General features: G+C 35.9%; 1 protein-coding gene across 3 annotated transcripts in view; it reads right to left on the minus strand.

Moving 5' to 3' along the window:
• Nucleotides 1–21,392, minus strand: part of ARHGAP42 (Rho GTPase activating protein 42) — a 145,147-nt gene that overhangs the window by 10,467 nt on the left and 113,288 nt on the right. For 2 of the 3 annotated variants that reach the window (XM_030960727.1, XM_030960709.1), the window contains 13 exons: nt 20,656–20,765; nt 19,812–19,890; nt 18,866–18,947; nt 17,442–17,504; nt 15,594–15,668; nt 14,819–14,903; nt 13,562–13,620; nt 12,679–12,784; nt 8,311–8,470; nt 6,368–6,512; nt 4,098–4,478; nt 2,906–3,062; nt 1,738–1,800 (listed from right to left, as the gene is read on the minus strand). In XM_030960727.1, the coding sequence (XP_030816587.1) occupies nt 1,738–1,800; nt 2,906–3,062; nt 4,098–4,478; nt 6,368–6,512; nt 8,311–8,470; nt 12,679–12,784; nt 13,562–13,620; nt 14,819–14,903; nt 15,594–15,668; nt 17,442–17,504; nt 18,866–18,947; nt 19,812–19,890; nt 20,656–20,765 (1,565 nt within the window). The remainder of the gene's footprint in view (nt 1–1,737; nt 1,801–2,905; nt 3,063–4,097; nt 4,479–6,367; nt 6,513–8,310; nt 8,471–12,678; nt 12,785–13,561; nt 13,621–14,818; nt 14,904–15,593; nt 15,669–17,441; nt 17,505–18,865; nt 18,948–19,811; nt 19,891–20,655; nt 20,766–21,392) is intronic. The other variant, XM_030960718.1, reaches the window with a different exon arrangement.

Genomic DNA, 21,392 nt, shown 5'->3' on the forward strand with positions numbered 1-21,392 from the left:
GGTCCTGCATACATTCATTAGTTACCAGAGTTATGAACACAGGAGGCATTTCTACTGCATGATCGAAGTTGTAATTACCATGATTTCTACATACTTCAGAACCAAAAAAAACCCCAAAACAACAAAGTCTAATCTACAGTTTTAAAATCAGCCTTCATGTTCATAAAATGCAGCTAAATAATAGCTGGTTCTGAATTGAAAAATCACACTCAGACTTAAGCAGCACTATAAGAACAGCTGAGCTATTACTGATTTCTTCCTCATTCTGCCTGCTAACCTCCCTTTTTCCATTTTCCTTGCTCCTGTTGCTCTTCTGCCTTCTTATGAAGGCTGAAGTATAGGAGCTATTCAGCCTTTCAGTGTTTTCAGCTTTGTTATCCCCTCTCAACATCCATTACCAAACTGCTACTTTTTCCTTTGTCAGATTTTTGCTTCTTACATGCATTTTATGTACAGATGGCACAGGCTCTGAAGGAACAACAGAGGAGAGTTTGAAAGAAGGAAGAAATACAAAATAAGAAAAGGAACAGCGTTGAAGATGAAATGAGGAAGGACTGGTGAAGCAGTCATTGCTTTCAACTTAGGGCACTGGCTTAAGAACATTCCAGACCCTTCTTTTATATTTTTTTCCTTAAATTATTGCCCTGATCTTTTCACACCCCTTTCGTCCCCTGCCATCCTCCTTCTTGTTCATTTTACAGTTCATGGTACTACACAAAACAAGAGCCTTGATTCCTGAAAGCTGCTTCTCTCACAAAATCAGTAGGCCTTTGCAGGAGAGCTTTTTCTTTCCCTCTCCTGCTAGATCTGCCAGAGAGGATGGACACATTCCATGGCCAAACATTTCAGCATGTTGGCATCTTCCTTTACCTCTGTGCTACTTTAGGCTACTACTTCTGGATTCATGGATTGACATCTCTTTTTCATGGCTCAACGGTTCTGGTAAGTTATGGGTTTATCAGTGAGTAAAGCTCTAAATCTCTGCTCTGTCTCAAAGAATTTTAAATGTTGGGATAGTGAGAAGAGAGACAGATGTTTTCATACATCTATTTACTTATCTGCTTTGTCTATTAATTGTAAGGAAAGTAGTAATGTACAGAAGATACTGCTTCCTAGACAAACACTTACTAGAAAATTCTAAATTCATTTAATATAAAAATGAATCAAATTAATGAAGTAAATGCAAACAATTGTGAAGAAAATGCCAATACTTTCTGCTGCACACTACCAAGAAGAAAGGTCAACAGTTTCTCCAGACAGACACCGAGACATGGAAGGTGTGATGGTAAAGACAGAAATCCTGATCAAGTTAATCTTGAACTTTCTAAAGTAGATGTTATTCCAGACCTGCCTATATGAGCAAATTACCATCAACTAGCAGGTTTGCTACTCTGCTGAAGCCATTCCATACAAACAGCTGTATGGAGAAAATACAGCACCCTCATCTTAATTTAAATACAGGTAATTTTCTCTTGTGTCTGTGTCCTTAAGCAGACAGCTGACCTGAGCCTCTCTCACTATTCCCCCAGGTGAGAGAATAACCAGACTGGCTGCTATTCTCTGTGAAATTTAGCTTTCTTTTGAAGAAAGGATGAACTTTGTAAACCAAAAAAAATTTCACATGCCACATGATGCTGTCCAAAAGACACAGAACAAAGCTCCAACACTTATTTTCAATCCTGAGGCCAGCAAAACAGAAAGGATTTTACAGAACGTCGAACAGTTTGTAGCACTTACCGTCCTGAAGAAACTTGTTTAAGTGAACCAGCACTTTCGAACAACTGCGCTCTTGCAGCCACTCTGAAAATAAATGCAAAGCCTTGCTTTACACTGCACACACTAGTTTCACTTCTAATCATCTAAAGACATGGACACATTTGAATTTTCTTTTTTTTAATTATTCATTTACATTCCTCTTTACCAGACTTTTTAAGGGTGTAACCTAACTGGGGCAACAGACTTCCACATGCTCCAGTGCCATGCAGAGTTACCAAGGGAAACCTCAACCTCTTGTGTTTAAAACTGTATTCATGGATGGCCAATATATTGAAAATGCTTTTACTGAAAGTCTATCACTATCATGCTGGAACTCTGAGCTGTGCAGAATTCTCTGTTTAAGTAAGACACAGGAGTCTGTGAAATGACTACAGTGATCCCTTCCAGATACAAAGCGGAGAGGCTGAATGATATCCTGCAGTATTTGAAAAACTTCTTGATGCTCTGCAGATCTGGAAATATTTGTTCATTGGGACAGAGATATTCTGGGTCAAAGTTAGATCAGGAGAGATCTTCTGACTTTTCAGTCTTCTGAAAGCAGTGAGAAACATTATTAACCCAAATCTCAATAGGCTAAATCATAATCTCTATCGCTTAGAACTATCTTCCTTTCAGCATTAAAGAAATAAAACTAAACAAAAAACAAAACAAATCAAATGCCAGCTGTTAAAAATCTACTATTTATCATGCAGCAACTGAAGACACTTCAGAGCTGAAGGTTTGTTTTGTTTTCTTTTTCCTTCCTCCAATTTTGGACTTCCACAAATAAAATCTGATGATTTTTCTGAGATAACAGCACAGACAGTAAATAGCATTTCTGCTACTTTCTGAAATATTAAATTCCAGAAGAACCAGAGATAGTAATACTAATCATTTTCCTAGGAAACATTTCTACCTTATCTCCAGTCTAATAAAGTCAATGGTAGTCTTTCAACTGACTTAAACAGACTTCATGCCATCTCCTTTGTTAACAATTTTAACAAAACTAGATAAATAATTAACAAATACAGAAATGTTCAAATCAAGTATTCATGCATACTTTTTCAATTACATATGAACGTTTCTGGAATCACTTTATAATACACAATACTGTAACAACACAAATCTCCAAAGGGCCTTAATGACTTACACAGATCCCGGTCTTTGATAGCCATTACTGGATGCAGTATCTAATCTTAATCTCCTGCACATTTTGGGAGGCAAATCAGGGTTTGGTGGAGCCTTTAGTGTATCTTTGGTATCTGCTGAAGATAAGCTCTGTATAGATCCACTGCAGCTTTTGCTACCTACAGAAAACATCAAATTATAGGGAACATTAAAGCTGATTTGAATTTGTAACAAAACATGTATAACTGTGCAAAGCAAAGGTTGTGCTGTTGTTGTTGAGGTTTTTTTTCCTTTTTTTAGGAGTCAAAACAGGTAGAGAAACTACTTACTAAGAGCAAAAAAACCATCTTTCAGGTGAAAAGCCAAGAGAAAAGAATCAACAGAAAAAATGAGGAAATGACACTAAAATTGAGAAGGCTAAAAAATTACATTGCAATGGCTAGATAGTACAATCACTAAAAAGTGACAATAAAAGCATTCATAAAGCAGCACTTTGCATAAAATTGAAAAAAAAATCACAGGGAAATGGTTCTCAGGAAGTCAACTGATCAAAGCAGTGTGAAATCAGACCACAATGAATTAACATTTCGATATCTGCAAAAGGTTCATGCAGTTTAAAAAATATACTTAAGAGTAAATGACCATGATTTGCCTTAATCAATTGCTACTGTAACTTGATAAAGCAAATCTATATGTTTACAGACTGTACAGCACACAAAAGAAGTCCTTTTAATGAATATAAACCATGTCCACATGCGTTCTTCCAGATGACTTATCAGCGGATTACTGCCTTGTTTCCACGGATGTTCTGCAAGATGAAAACTGCATCTGCTTCTCTCCTTATGCCAAAGACCAAGCAATGCTTAATAATGCTTTACACACTGTCATAATACAGAGATCCCAAAATACAAGCACAATACCTCTAATATTAATATTTCTAATCTATAGTATTATTCTGTATCAAATTATAGTTGAATCGTAGGAGGACAGAGAGTGATCTAAATTTGAGAAACATTTTTTTTAAGTTGTGTGAACTGTGCAGGTTATAAGCAATGGAAATATCTCAGAAGCAGTTTGAAAACTGAAACAACATACCACAAAAATTAAAAACAAGCATACAAACAAGACTAATGAGTATCACTAGCTTTCAGACCGAGCTCTTGTTTTCTGACGCATTAGTTAACACTGATGTGATAAAAGACTTTGGAAATTACCTTCAGCTGATGGAATTGATCTAAGGGAAGATGCTGAAGACCTTTTTAGCCCAGACACACTGTAGGAACTCTTTTTGGTCAGGTCTGTTGGTGGAGAGGCATTTTCTGGTCCAGTGACAGAAGCTACACTTTGGCAGTCTGATTCCACATCTGTTTTGGTTGCATCCTCCTTTGATGAGGATTCTGGACTTGTAGTCCACAGGCCTGAACTTTTCTGGCCATTTGAAGAAGATGGAGAAGCAATCCATGGAATCCCTCCTGATTTCTCCCGTGGCTGTGAGGGCGTGCACTTGGTGGTGCTGTTCTGCTCAGAGGAGTGAGAAGACAGAGATTCGATGCTGCCCATGGGAGTGCTGTCGGGGCTACTGCTGTACGAGTCACCTAGGGAGGAGGCAGGGGAAGGGAGAGAGAGTGAAAAACATAGTCTGCATTTTCTAATCATGTACATTTCTTTCATGCCACTTTTAGCTCTTTTATACCTTATTTGTTATCAATTCATTAATCTGTGGTTTCCTGCAGAAAGAACAAAACTTTTTTTTATTTACAATTTAAATACTCATCTTGCCCATTAGTCCCTTAAGGTCACAAGATTGGCTAATGTATTTTTTGTCAGATGCATTTTCTGTAATTTTTTATCATTCCCTACCATATGAAACCTTTATCTCTTTTCTCACCCCATACAGATTTCCTTTATTTCCTGCAATATAATTGTGTCCATGCTTCATTCAAATGATGACTTAAAACCATCTTGTACTCTGAAAATGTTATTGCCAGAATCTTTGGCTCCCTCTTACCCACCACACCTAGAGATATTTAGTAAGAAGAGTACTTCTGCTTCTACCTCAGTGTTTCAGGGCACAAGTGAGATACTAATTGGAACTTTACACAAGTGCTGAGTTTCAGCTAATAAGCAAAACACAAATGGAGAGCTGTTGGATCAGACCTAGTGGCAATCAAACTGCCACCAAATGTAGCATCACATAAGTCATACAATCATTTGGGTTACAAAAGACCCCCAAGATCATTGAATCCAACCTTTCACTGAACACCACCATGTCAACTGAAGCATGGCATTGATTGCCATGTCATTTCTTGAATACTTTGAGGGGTGGAGACTCCACCACTTCCCTGGTAAGTCTGTTTCAATGCTTGACAAGCCTTTCAGTGTGGAAATTCTTCCAGCCTGAAGATCTCCTGGCATAGCCTGAAGAAGCTTGCATACACTCTGTGAAATACTTGCACAGAAATATCCCCTTTTTCATATTGGTATTCATTCATTGCAGCTACACAGTGAAAAACACCTGAAACTTGCCCAGTTTATCCTCTGGCGGGTGTAACTGACTTTTCCTTTGTAACTTCTTACTTGGGACCCCATGTCATTCATACTGGCAATCCATGTGCAGGGAGTTATTGTTATTTAGTGTTTAAAGTCTGCCTGGCAGGAAACAAGAACATAGGCCTATGGAAAGTGCAGCAGCAGTGCAAGAATATACTGAGGATAGACTTCTTAACATTTCAGACTTCAGAATTACTACAGATCCTCAAGAACAGATGCACTTTAGCTGTTGTCTAACTTACTGATTCAGTCTCATATAAATCTTTTTGAGGAATCAAGGGACACAGAAATTCTTTAGGAAGTCTGTTGCAGTAGTGCAATTGTTAAAAACTTAAGCTTTTATAAAGTTTCAATACTCCTTACAAGTCCAGCCAGTAAGTAAAAAAGTGGTGACCCAAATGGATGAGAATGAATGAAGTAAAACTTTTTAATTACATCTATATAAAATTAAGTAAGCATTCTAAACAAGCAGTTGATTATAGATAAAACTCCCTGCTGTTAAACAGTAAGCCATATGATGAGTATACTGCTTCTCCCAGGAATATTCAAGTTGGTTTCCATTCCAGAAAACCTAAGAAAGTTTCAGTGGTTTTGGCAGCTGAGGCAGTGGCTGACTTTGAAGGAATGACCACAGTTTCATGCATGTGAAAAAAGCCAAGTGATGGTTTTGATCTCCTATCCTTTACTGAATTACGTTTGTTATCGAGGATATAATGTTTAAATTGAACACTGTTATGCAACACAAGACTTACCTATAACCAAACATTTTTCCTCACTCAGAAGTGAGGAATGAAGCCAGTCAAGAGTGCTGCTGTGACTCACAGAGGTTAAAAAGCTGATGATCATTGGAATACAGTAGCTATAGGATAATATTCAGGCAAAGTTAAAAGATGACATAAAAAGCAAGATAACCAGTATGGAATGACAAACTTACTGTCAGGATCTGCTAGACATGGCGTGTACCTTCCTTTGGGTTTACGTGAGCCTGTGGAGAGACAAATTGCTCTTGTTCTTCTTGAACTCGATCGGGACTGAGGCTGGGGAAGAGGAATATTGGGATCTGGTGCAGTGTGAAATATCTGCATGATTAGAAAAAGAGAAAAAATGACATTAAACAACAGAGATACTCTTACACTTTCATTATTAATCCATTTGTTTTCCTCCCCACTATGCTTGAAATTAACACTATCATAGTCTCACACATTACAAAAGAGTAAAGGCAGAGAATATAAGCTTTGCTTTGATCTCATTTTACAACTCAAGAACCCCAATACTGAGCTGTACTTAATATTTGTATTAATTTGTTGAAATAGATTTATTTTCTATCTCTTGTTAAGAAGGGCTTAACAGTTGAAATTGTAAAACAAAATAGGTGCCTACTAATGACTCTTCTCCAAGAAGTAACATATTTTTTAAATATTATGACAAAGTTGATTTTTTTTTTGCTCTGTGTTCCAGAGAAAGTTTTTATACATCACAGAAATATGTCACAGTCGTAACTTATCACAATCAAATCTGGGTTTCAGAAAGTTTTATTAGATCAAAAAAGTCAAGTTTAATGAGGAACAACTTTACGTTTAAGGCATCTCCTGCTTCTTATCTTTTACATACCAGTGCTGCCACTGGTCAATTTTGCACTTCATTGCTGCAGAAAAAACCCATTTTTTTACCATGCTATGCCAGAAGGCATCTCTGAAAGGATTTCTGGGCCCTCTAGCTATAGGGCTTTCCCAAAAGAAGATGAAACAAACCACGAAAAGACACCTTTGTGCCATTCATAGAAGTGGAAGAAAGCAAATATACTTCTATAGCAGGAAATACTTGGATGGACATCTTGAGATGCTCTTGGAGTACATTAAAACTGTGGTAAGCACTAGTGAGTAGCACATCAATATAAAAACATTTCTGCAGACAGTGAAATAGAGCAGGAGTGGCTTTGGTTGTGCAGTCAGTCTTTGTGCTGAACGAGCTCTCCTTTTCTGGAGAAGAAATTCAGTATTGGAAAAATGCAATATATATGTTTTGCAATCAGAGCCAAGAAGTCTATCAGGTTCATAGCCATTTTGAGGAGTCCTTATGAAATATGATACCAAGCTGTACTGTCAGCACCTACTGATCCACCAGTGCAGGGTATCTTGGTATTGACTGGGAACTGCCTCTTAGCTGAGTACTATGCGATGAAAGAAATTCAAAATTTTTTCACTTTGTTTTGTCAGTCATCAGACAAGATGACATAACTCAACTAAGATTCCCAGAATAAAATTCCTTTTGAGTACTAAGTAAAGGAGGTCTTGAATGTTCGGCTGAATTCTGAAATCCAATAGTTTAAAATTAAAACAAAAAATCTGGGGAGCTTTCAGTGAAGCTGATACCAGCAATGGCAGTGACTGAAAGTAAGTGTGTAAGATTTCCTGCTCAAGTCCTTCTCAACCCTTCTAGTGACTAATCACCACTATGGAGCTGACATGTCCCCTAAGGACAGCAATGGCCAGAAACACTCTGACCTGATGCACTCAGAGAGGAATCCCTGCATTCACCCAGAGTGAACCTTCATACAACCGTAGCAAGAAAGAGCTGAAACAGCCAGGAGCAAAGTTATGACCTTCTGTTTCTAGACTCAGGAAGCAATATTCAGAAAGCAACTGAAGATTCAGAGCAATGCCTTCAAAGCATGGAAAATTATGTCTCGGATCTGTACCTTGCAGAGCCATGAAAGACTTTCTAGGAATATAGATTCATAGCATAGAGTGGGAAGAAGCTATTATTTCTATTAATGACCTTCTACACATTTTGGACTCTATTCTTAAAGACTTATTGATGGTAATGAAAATTAGAACTTAGTTCCACTTCATAGCAAAACAGATGATGTCTTTCTACCTTTTCATAATGCTCTATCAGAATTTCAACGACGATATTCTGAAACTTAATGTTCATCATAGCAGCCACGGTTTCTTCTTGTGCTCTCATCAGAGTTGGTCCAAAGATAACACCAAGGTTGGATACAGTCATTAGATTTTGTTGACTGTGCAATGATACCCTTTAAATGAACACAAACAATATGTGATTTAATTACTGTGCTAAACTACAATTTTAACAGGCAAAAACTTGCTAAGACTACTCTTTTTACAAGATTCCAATTTCATGCCCCTCTTTAAAATACATTTTTAAAACATCCACTTATGTTAAAATCAAAATACAATGTAGTACAACTACTATGTTTCCATTAAGGCTATCATGCAATAATTTAATGGATAATGAGTATGTCCTCCTAGAGTAGTATTTCAGTTCCTGATACACCTGACAGGGAAAGGCAACTGTATTTGGAGTTCTATACAGAGAGATTCAGAACACCTACAGCTTGAAGTCTTAGGGCAAGCACTATCTCTCTCCAATGATTATGCAGGTCCTTACATACTTTCAACTGGTGCTGTGTGGTAACAGAGATCTATCATATACCTTAGTGTTCATGTAAAGGAATGAAGCTTAGTTACTGAAAACACTTAATTTGCAATAGGATCTCTTTATCAATTTGATGAAAACATGAGATCAATGGATTAAGTGAAATTATTGTTTCTGTGTGATAGATAACATTAGATGATCATAATGACATCTGGCTTTAAAATATATTAACCTTTAACTTCTGTATATTCTGTTATCACATACTTTACCTTTTCAGGTTTTTTTTCTTTTTAATGTAGAATTTAAAAGCTTCATTTTCCCAATAATTTATCAGATAGTTAAATCTCAATCAGTAATATTCAATGCCCCATTTCTCTACTTACTACTAAGATTTGCCGATTAAAAACTGTATCATCATAGATCCTTTGAAAAAACTGCCAGTGATTCCCCAGTCACAGCTGCCCTATTGCCTAATTTCTGAGGAATATTATGCCAAGTCAGGATTTTAAAATCACTTTAATGCCTAATCTTATTGAATCTGCTACCAAACTGAACTTATTAATGAGGCACTGGGTCCCATTTTCCTCTTCCTTCTCACTGCCATCTGCTACTATGGTCAAGCTGAGCATTTTTAGCCATTTCCTACACAATTAAAATAACTCTTGCAACTTTTAAAATTAAGAAATAGTAAAATCTATAAAACATTCCCTTCATATTTGGGGCAGGAAGATTTTAGCACCCCAATTAAATCAAAAAGTAGGAGAAATATGTGAAAGGGTTTTGTATAGGATGCAGCACAATTATAAACTGCAGGAAAACAAATGCCTATCTTCTTAGATATTTCTTACATTGCTTCAATAAGTTATCTCAAAACTTTCCAAAATGTTACCTCAGACAAACACACTGGCAAAGATTTGGAAGCCATATCATGAAAATGACTCCACTGTTAAAGCACATTTTTAGCTTTATCTAACTTTCTCTGAAACAGATCTTATGTTTATCTTAGATGACTAAGGGTGTTTTGGGAAGTCCGCTAGTATTTTAATGAAACTGGAATGTTGAATAACTCAACTCTAGATATGCTATAAAAAACTTAAAAAAACCCCCTCCCTTTGCAATGTTACTCTGCTGTGTGCTGCATAGTAACTGTAGAGGTCTGTTATACAAATACTACAATCTTATAGTAAAGAGAGAAGGTAGTGTTTGTCTGGTGTTTGGGTTTCCTTGGTTACAAATTTGGGAGCTTGGTTAATAAAAGAAATGGCGAATTCAATAACACTGCAGCAGGAAAGGGCTTTCTACAATGCATTTCAAAGGCTCAATTTCTTGCAAAAGAGAAAGAACCCAGGGCTGTAAATGGATCATTTTGATAGCCACTTTGCCCTGACCTACTCCTACTGGCGCTGAGCTACAGCACAGACACAAGCTGAGGTAATCACGCATTTCAGATAGCTGTAGGGCATTCATGGAAATGCCATTGCTTTCTCCTCAGAATCTCTTCATTTGATGTATCACCAGCAAATCTATGATACTGCCAGACTACAGACTCCCAACTGCCTACCACAGAAAAGCATTATGTTGTTAAATCATACTAAAGAATGATTCATTCTTTACAGTAGACATAATTTGACTAGATAGGTTTAAAAACCAAAAAATGAGCTACCCATGTGAAAGTAACACCAAACTTGCCATGTTTGCCTAGTTACTGACTATGTATCCATGCAGTATCATGTCTCTGTGGGGTGCTTTTTAGGATGCTTAGGTGCTTTTTTGCCAGTTTTGTTTGTTTGTCTCCAGTATGATCTACATCCCACATCTGATCCTATTTAAATTTGCATGGTAACACAAAAGTCAAGCTAGGCAAAGATGTAAAGACTTAAACCAAGAAAAAAATAACATTATCCTTATTCTATAACCCAGAGCTACAGTATTTTAACTTTGCTGCAAAAGCATTTATAAAGGAACTGAACAGCTAAAAGAAATGTAGGGAAGGAATTATGCACTTTGAAATTGGGTTTTCAACAAAAGAATGATGAAAACAGGAGGTTGGATTTTTTTCCCAAATTTTCCCATTTCCATAAAATTAGGCACTTTACCTGCCATTTATCTATTCTTTGAAAAATTTCCACACAGTGGTAGGAAAAAGATGAGGGAGGAAGATGGCTAATACACTCAAGAGACTAATTTTAATTTCAGTCTCATTAGAATTGCTAGCATAAACAACAAGTTGGCAAATTATATGGAAATTAGAAGGGGTGAATTTTATGTTGGAAAGAAAAGTACTGAAGGCATTCAGTGTAAAATTAAGATTACATCTCTATGAAATGAGAATCTCAACAAAGATGAGAAAAGTAAAAGTTAAAGAGAACAATTAAATAAGGGAATACTACAGGTATGCTTTACTTTGGAATTGCATCTGAGATCACACTAAGAATAAAGAGAAAAGAAATGAAAAGAAGAAAGTAATCCTTGTCTAACAGTAATTGCCCTGACAAATAAGACTGTTCCTATGCTTATATATTCCTCTAATTTTGAAGCTTCCAGCCCAGCAGCTTTTACAAAATTGTTAATCCTTCATTAAATACTTTTTTGAGGGTTCCGAGGGAGTAGATATTGTATTTTTTAGATAATTAAACAATTCTGTGAGTAAAGAAACTTATGAAACTTTTTTTCCATCTGGCTCTCTGTGTCAGCCCAAGTACAACGAGAGGCAAAGTCTGCCTAATCAGGTTTTGCAATGAATGCATTTACAGCAGCTTGCTATAATGCTAGTTCTCCAGGGCTAATGACATAATGGGCTAAACCAATTTTTTTAGGGCTAAATGATTTCCTGTCAAAGAAATGTTCAAAGTTCTCATTTCTATAGCAGGAAGCAAAACTGCATTAGGTTCCACTGTAGACAGCCTGTAGCTTACTGCAGCCTGTAGCTCAAGCTGTGATCAAAAAAGCAAAACATCTGGGATGTAGTGAATGGAATGAACACAACATGGACTCTTCTCATGTCTTCTAAATGTCTGAGTCATGTGAGCCTTATCTGAAGAAATACTGTTTCACTATTCACATTCCCAGATGACTGATAAATGTACTGATACAGCATCCTAAATTAGAAAGAATAATACATATTCAAAAGTACTGAGCAAATACTAGCAAAACCTAACCAAAGATGTACAGAAACTTAACAGAATAAATACTTGTCTTTTTTTTTATCTCGCAGTGTATGCCAAGTGTAATTTTCTGAAAACACAAGGTCACCAAATTAAAGAAATGCAAAATGTTTTCTATCTGACAATTAAAAATGAAGGGAATATTAATGGAGATTGAAAAGTTGGACATCTATGTAGATATCAAAAATATAAATGAAAATACTTCAAATTAGTGCTTTCAAGTGATACTACACTTCAGACTTGCTAGAGAGAAAAATAAGATCAAACATGAAGAACAGGAATTATCATATCATCTATCTCATTCTATCTCCTTTCTAATCTATCTCATTTCTAAAATACTCTGGCACTTTGAGACAGATTCAAACCAGTTTTCCATCAGCCTCGGCCTACTGTTAGATGTTTCTTCTATTTAATTGGTTGTAAGTCCTGTAGTAAAAGCATGAATGAAAACATTGACTAGGTTTATTTTATAAACATAGTTTGCCATCTTGGTAACTCTTAGTGGTTTTATTCTGTTTCTACAGAGAGTATGATTTCATTGAGAACAACATTTTAGAAATCAAATGTAATTTTGAGTGTCATTGTTTCAATGCAGAGAATGGATTAAGCAACACTGACAAATTACAAGCAAAAATGATAACATCTTACAATAATACCAAAGAGAAAAATAAAAAATAATTACTTGACCAAGTGCTTAATAAGGATGTCCAGCATCTCTCTGTTCTTCTCTGGTAATTTATGCACAAGTGCATGCACTGCCTCAACTCTGTAGTTCTGATCATCTGACTCTATTAAACAGAAAACAAAATTTTGATAAATCAGAACATGTGCTAAGAAGTGACTACAAATGGCATCAGTGCCTGTATACTAACACAAACATGCATCAAGAGGAGCCAAACAAAATTAGCTTTCAAATGCTGAGGAAAATTTGATTATATTTATTACACTGTGAAATCTGTATTTCAAGGAACTCGCCTAAAGCAATTACGATCAATATTGGAACCAACAAATTAATGGCAGTATTGACTTGATGTGCCACTTCAGTGAAGCTTAAGATTTAATCTAAGAAATATAGATTAAATAGCTAAAATTATTTTGTGTCTTTTATTCTTATAAAGACAAGAGAAAATGGAGAAATATCTTCAAATTCTAAACTGAAGTCATTAGAAAAATGATCTCTGCTATCTCTGTATCCATGTATCTCTGTATCCACGTGAAAAGGAGTTCACTTTTGTCCTTTCTGATTTCTCAAGGCAAGCTAGGAAAATAAAGGTCCCAGATTAGAGGGACGAATGTTACAAAAAAATTATCAGCCTATATAAAACAAACAAGCAAACATCTCAATGAGGGTTCAAAACTTCATGCAGAAGCCAGTCACACAGAACAACTAAAAAGATCAGAACAAACCACTGAACAGCTTCATCTAGTGTGACTTCTCTGTTTTGAGGGCTGGATCACTCCATATTAGAGCAAGAAGAAAAGTAAAGATAGTGACTGAGAAGATTAAGGGTTAGAAACAATACTACTTTCATCAAAGTGTATTTATCATTTTACTTTTTACTTACTAACAGCAACAATGAAATCTTTGTGCAGCTTGAAAGTCATCAGTGGTTCTGAAAGACACCTGGTTGTGAAAAAAACCCCAAATTTTAAATTTAAAACAGATTCATAATCTAAGTTTTATGAGTGTGATTATGATAGCCCTCAACATCTGCACAATGCTCTATTGGTTCTAGAAAATCCAGTTCAGTGATGAGTAATTACAAGTAGTATAAAACTCAGTCATGTACACTGTGTGAAAATCAATTTGAATTGAATCTGGTGTCACCATGTAAGTTAATAAGGAAAATGTTACGTCATCACGGACCCTGAATGTTTCCTGTATTCCATATTGTAGGATGGGAAAAAATAAAGTTGCAGAAACGGTATAACAGGCTGCAGAAGCAACCTTTTGCCCAAGAAAAGGCAAAAATATGATGAAATTTGGGACTGAAATTCTGATGTGAGAGATCTTAAAAGAGTCATCATCTGAAAGGCAGACTGTGAATTGCCTTACACAAACACACAGCTACTGCTTGCTCACTCATATCCAAATTTCACAAATACAGTAGCAACAATGACTTGGGCTTCTGAAGATGTATTATAAATTTCTTCAACCAAAGCCAGTCTTTTCGATGAAATGTACATGACCATCCTGCTATAAATCCTAGGCATGTTTTTCCAGGTTAATAGGGATTTCTGATGCTGCCCTTTGTTAGGTGACTTGCATTGGAAATCTAGATTTGTAGAAGGCATAGTACACCCACCATCTGGGTTGCATACTTTTTATTATGTCTCTTTTGAACATTATATATTGACATGCAAAAGAGTTATCTCAGAAGCACCATAATTTTTAAATATTCTGTCTCTTATCAGCAAAAATGACAGGAGGGGTGTTTTATTTGTGAAGATATTAAGAATATAAGATAAAAAACCTATGCTTTTGCTGGGATTTTCATTCAACCATAATGTCATAAAATTTTATGGTACACAACTTAAGGGATTCACAAAGAAAAGACTGAGCATAACACGCTTTGTGGTTAACATAAAAAAATTAAATAAAAACATGCAATTAATTGAATTTAGGGCTATACAAGGCAGGATATCTTAAAAGGTTGAAGGTGTGTATTATTATACATAATCACAGGAATATTAAGCAGGATAATAAAATACTCATTTATTACCATGGCAATGGATACAAGAAATGTATCCAAGAAATATTAACAAGCCAAAGATTAATGGGCCAGAAAAGAAATACTGAAACTGTGTGGCATCATACTTACCTGAGGTAGTTTTTTAGTCCACTTGTTATTGTTTTATTGTCCCAAATTTCCATATCAATATCCATATCAGGAGGTGATTTAGGAGCTGTTAGGAATTTGAATTAGGATTTTGTTACAGTTTCACTTACACATTAACTACAAAGGTAGCAAAACAGAAGCTACTAGATCAGCCATTTAGCTCAACTAATTATTTATTAGCTAGACTAACCACCAATCTGATCAATTTAAATCTTTTCATTTCTGCCAAATTATAAATAAAAATAAATTCAGCGCTCATAGTTAGTAACCACAAACATTAACTATGCACTATATCAAAGTGTTAAGTAAGCCCAAGTCCACAGAGAATTACTAATTCAGTTGTCTTAAACATGCAAACACAAGCATCAGAGAGATCAATTAGCAAGAAAAGTGAAAGACTGGAACAAGTGTCTATTAAGGGACTTCATGGTGAGCCATGAAGTCTTATGGAACTAAGCTTTGGAGAACTTGTGGAACAAGACAAATATGTATCAATAAATAGAACTTTAAAGCCAGAAGAAGAAAAGCATTTTTATTAGTAATTTGCTCATGTGTAACATGCAGAAGTGAATGCTAATGCACACAAGAAACTGCAGATGAATTACTCATTTTAAGAGTGCAAACTCAATTCAGTGGCAGCCAGTGAACATACAAAATTGTCAATATTGTGACACACTCTTCTGAGCACAGCAGCTGAGGCAAAAGGAATCACAGCAAACACACTGCACAATGACAAAAGTTCACTTCAGATACTTACAAAATATGGTATTCATCAGCTTTTGCACCTTGGAATTTACACCACCTATTCTGTACAGCCCAAGGATTGTAATACCTACGTTGGGAAAACAAGTAGATGAAAAAATTAAAATAATAAAAATATGGTGATTTCAATAGATGCTGATGCATTCTTGGTGTACATTTTTAAAACATCTAAATGTATTTATGGAAAACTGTACCATTACATTCTTAAGTACTGCTTTACCCTACTGCAACCTCTTGTGGGATATTAACAAATTCATTCCACCGAGTCCACATCATAATATACACTAAGCATAATTTTATATTGACAGAACCCTTCTGCACAGAAATGGCCCATATTAACAAACAACAAGGTGATGGTTAAGAAAAGTAAAAAATAAGACACAAAAGCAGTCTTAAAACACATTACACAGGAACAAGTTTATATTGCCTAGATGTCAGTGGAATTACTATGTAATTATATTTGCTTAGACCATCATCCCTGTCAAGTAAGATATGATTGACATTTATATAAAAACAAAAATACATACTGTATACTGTTCTAACACATCAATTGAGAATTTATGTTGCCAGTTAAAATTGCCAGGCCTTTTTTAATAGCACAGATAATAATAACAAACAATGTTAAAGAGTGACATTTAGAATACAGTATTTAGAACACAGAATCACTAGGCTGGGAAGAGACCTTAAAGATCATGGAGTACAACCCATGCCCTAACACCTCAACTAAACATGGCACTGAGTGCCACATCCAGTCTTCTTTTTAACACATCCAGAGATGGTGACTCCACCACCTCCCCAGGCAGACCATTCCAACACTTCTTTATCAATCTTTCTATAGAAAACACTTTCCTAATATCCAACCTATATTACCCTTGGCACAGCTTAAGACTTATTTGATTATCTCAGTCATGATTATTTTATTATTTTTAACTGCCGTTTAAAATCAGCAGGGTTTAAATGTCTTCCATTCTCCCCACTTCAAGCCTTCACATTTAAAAATTGTCTACTTTTCCTTTGAAAACAACATTCCTAAATCTGATCTTAGATAACCTACGTGTTTTGTTTTGAAACCCTTTCACCCTCCCTGCCCCAGAAAATAATGCAAGCTCTGAGTCAGCAGTGACTCAACAATGATAACATTGCTGGCTGAGAAACTGAATTCAAGTTGAGCTTAAAGTTGCACAGAGAGATCACATTTGGATAGAAGAGATCTGCACACTGACAGCTCAAGAAAAGGCTATCTCATTTTATAGGTGATGATACAGCCATAACTCTCCCTTTAAAACTTACTGTGAGTTGTTAGATACCACCTCATTGATAAAGTGATAATTACTTCAATTTTTTACATTCCCACTAACAAAAAAGTGTGTTGCTAAACATTAAATGCTGCTGAACAAAAAAAAAAAAAACAATGTACAACATTATTGAATAAAATTATAGGGGTTGTACCCTACAAAAAACCAGCAGAGAATATTAATGTCACTTTTAGGTCTTCTGATTTCACACCTGAAACCAAAGTTGGGAGCTGAGACTCCCTACAGTTGTATCAAAAGAAAAGTCAAGTCAGTGCACACAAAGGAAAGGCTAAAGACATGTGCAGTTGTGTATTAAGCTGTCTAATCAACAAGAAGCTATATAAAAAAGTTTAAAAATATCAAATATGTTAAGAACAGTTGTTGGGACTGAAGACAACAATTTGGAGTGCAAAGCACCCAGATACGAAAAGTCCAAACCAAATAATGGATACACTTCAAAGCACAGATGTAAAACATGTAGAATTAAAAAAAGCCAGATTTTAGAAAATCACAACAATCTAACACTTTATTTGTGATTTAATACACACCTCTTGTTTCTACAGCATGAATACATTTCCTCACGAAGTTGAAACCCGCTTCATTTAAGAACACTATAAAAAAAAAAGGGTAATTACTCTCCAACATCAATATACAAAATATTCTCTTTAGCTACACTCATGCACTAATCAAGGAGGGCTAATACATGGTTATCCATTACATTATAAGACTTGTTCTGTAATAGGTTCTTTGTAGATACATCCATAGCATTCACAACCCATCTTTGTAGTCATTCTGTACCATTAGAAGCTCAATATTCTATTGTCTTTCTCAGCAATCAGTAGCCTCTCTAAAGATACAGTTGAAAGCTGCTGAGCAAAATGCTTTTAAGAGTCCAGGACCTACATTATGAACAGAATATAGTCATTCTTTTTAATACAACAATGTTCTTTCTTCCTTGCATATGCACATAATCACCCATAAAATGGTAATGTAGGAGAACAATCCTTGTTACTGAGTTTAATTAGTCATCTTATTTCAAGTGAATGTACTGCCGTCAACAGATAGTGGCTTAAATTTCAGATTTTCTGAGTCTCAAATATACCTCCGATGAAGATGTATGTCCAAATTTTACAAATCTCTTTCTCTGAGATATATAATTTGAATTAGTTTGATATATTTGTGTTAATATAAGATAATAACCAATGTGTTAATACAGTGTTAATACAATTATGCACACAAATCTCATAGTACCTTTAAATACACAAATTTTGTTACTCAGTGTTTGTCTAAGAGGTGCATATACACCTTAAACTAAAAAGATGTGATGGACCAAGGTGAGTTGTATGACGTCCAACAAGGCCAAGTGCTGGGTCCTGCACTTGGGTCACAACAACCCCAGGTAGTTGTGGATGGAAAGATGTCTAAAAGATAAGAACTGGGAGTGCTGGCAAACAGCAGCTGAACATGATCCAAGGTGTGTCCAGGTAGTTAAGAAGGCCAATGGCATCCTGGCCTGGATCAGCCAGGCTGTGGTCAGCAGGAGCAGGGCAGTGACCGTCCCCCTGTACCCAGCACTGCTGAGGCCACAGCTCCAATCCTGTGCTCAGTTCTGGGCCCCTCAGTGCAAGAGAGACATTGAGGGGCTGGGCGTGTCCAGAGAAGGGCAACGGAGCTGGGGAAGGGTCTGGAGCACAAGTGCTGTGAGGAGCAGCTGAGGGAGCTGGGGGTGTTCAGCCTGGAGAAAAGGAGGCTCAGGGGGGACCTCATCACTCTCTACATCCATCTGAAAGGAGGGTGTAGCCAGGTCGGGGTCAGCCTCTTCTCTTAAGTAAAAGCAATAGGACAAGAGGAAATGGCCTCCAGTTGTGCCAGGGAAAGTTTAGATAACCAACAAAGTTATTCTACAGCAATAGAACTAAAATATAAAATAATCTCTTTCTCCCACACATATATCAAGAAACTGAAACATTACAGAAATCTAGCAAGATATGGCAGCTCAACATAATGAGCTTACTTTCTTCCTTCTTGCTAATAATGGCTGGCAGTGTGTAGATCTGTAAAAAACAAAACAAAACAAAAAACAGTCAAACAACAACAATGCAATAGAACAATGTTTGTGCTTTAAATCCTTTATTGCCAGGTTTGTGAGGAGGTGCAACATGCTATGGACTAGATTGCTTCTAGGGAAATCTCAACCTCGCCTTTCATGATCTCTTGAGGTTTACTGCTCCAGCACACAGCTGGGTTAACAGCTCTGTGCTACCATAATGCAACTAATGCATTGGAAATCAGATTTACTGAGACGTGATGAGTTATATTTCAAACCAGCTTGTGATTATAATTCCTGTACTGGTTCAGGCCAACAAGAAGCATGTAAAAACACCCATCAAGTTCATAAAATGGATCAGTCGTTTTTTCCCCATCAGATACAGGTCTGACATCAGCCTCATTCAGTGACTACTTTAAGAGCATACAAATAGTGAGAAGAAAGCTCAGACAAGCCTGTCTCTCAGTAGCTTTCAATGTGTGTTTCTGCTCTCTGCAATGCCTTTCGAGATGGTACGAATTGTTTACTCTATGAAAAAGCCCAAAAGATGTTCTTTATCACTGTAATAACAACCATTTCACATATGTTATCTGAACCACGAATCCTATTAGACAATATGCTATTGTGTTACTTAAAATAGTATTAATTTAAATACCCTATCATAAAATAATGATATATATAAATGTAGGCTTAAACTAATAGATCTACTTTTCCGCTTTGTAGTTATCCTCACTATGTACTTGCATTAGTGTTTCACAAACAAAACAACTCTATTTGTTGGTATTGTGACAGAGTATCTGAAATGTATACTAGCTTCTTTCTGTAATATGTGATCTAGAAAATTGTAAAATGAAAATTAAAATATCCTTACTGGTTCCTTTCCATCCATAGCTTCAAGCCAAAGTTTTCGGTTAGATTCTGAAAAAGCTTGTAGTGTAATGATTCCAGGTCTGTCAAAAACACACATTCACTGAAGTTACTGTTTTTCTCAAACAGTATCCAAAGTCAGAATCCACATGCATAGTGATGTGAATACAGAAAAGACAGACAGAAGTTAGAGAAAGTTATATCAGAGCTCCTGATATAACAGAATAATTTTGAGCTAGGTATAAAACACATTTTTTTTTTAAGTTTGCTAACAGGCACAAAATTTTTAGGAGAACTACCACAAAAGTCAGTCAATTTATCATACTTTAGCACAAAAATTAATTCAAGACTTCTCTTTGTTCCCAAGATTGGAAAAAATACTGGATACCACATACCTGTATCTTAAATACAGGAAATCTATTCTCATGTATCTGATATAATTATAATATCCAGAAGTAAGTGGAAAAAAATTGTGGACATAATTTTCAAGCAAAAAGAAAGTGCTACCATGCATTTCTGAAAGCAATAGAGATTTTAACAGAATATATTTATTAACAAGTATTTATAAAAGGTTTGTAAAAATATTTATGATCTGTTTCTAAAAGAGGATAGTCAGTTTTGCTACAAGGTCCATGCTGTAGCTGCATACAAACATCATGTAGTAAAGACAACACATATTCTGTGTAGTGAATTTAATTAGAAAACCAGGTCTGAACAAAGAAGTACTAAGTCTTGAAAGGCTAGTTTGTCTGTATACAAATATATTGGTAAACGTGTTCCTACTACAGGAGTAAGTATTACCTATTGGTTGCAATTACTTTCAAATTGTTGACAAAACAGAAACAAACCTCTCAAATACTTCAATATCAAAACAGAAACGTTTGTCAATTGAATCTGTCTTTCTCCTGATGCAAGATTTTAGCTTGAATATTTCTGGTGAGCTTGTGACAAGGCCATTCTACAAAACAACAAAATGGAATTAGCACAGGCAATACGCTTATACATCTTGGCTTCCTCCTAAATTTAACTGCATGAACAGTCCAAAGAACATGTCTTAACATAGGGATTAAAATTCTTTAGTAATATTTACAGTATTTTTTTATATATTAAGACTACATTTAATGGCTTTCTGTCTTATATTTGTTACTTAATCATTTTATTTCAGAAAATTCCCTAAATTTAAATCTTACAAACACCTGTGTATATAACTTGATTACATGCATGTAAAGATGAAAATGATGTAATTTGGCCAACTCTCACATGCAGATAAAAAGATTTCTGAAGAATAAAGCCGACTAACCCCAATTCTGGCCACCACGATTGTGAGACCTCACTATAATGTTGGCAAGGCTGACACAACTGGGGATTCTGGGGAATGGCAGGAAGCAAATGTCACTCCTGTCTTCAAAATGAGCAAGGAGAAGGATATAGAGTCATAGAACCATTCAGGTTGGAAAAGGTCACAACTAAACTATCTACACATCTTTTAAATACTTCCAGGATTGGTGACCCAAGTACTTCCCTAGCAAACTGTTTCAATGCTTGACAACCCCTTTGGTGAAGTAATTTTCTGTAATACCTACCT

This window comes from Camarhynchus parvulus, chromosome 1 (genome assembly GCF_901933205.1).
Source record: "Camarhynchus parvulus chromosome 1, STF_HiC, whole genome shotgun sequence".
NCBI lineage: Eukaryota > Metazoa > Chordata > Aves > Passeriformes > Thraupidae > Camarhynchus > Camarhynchus parvulus.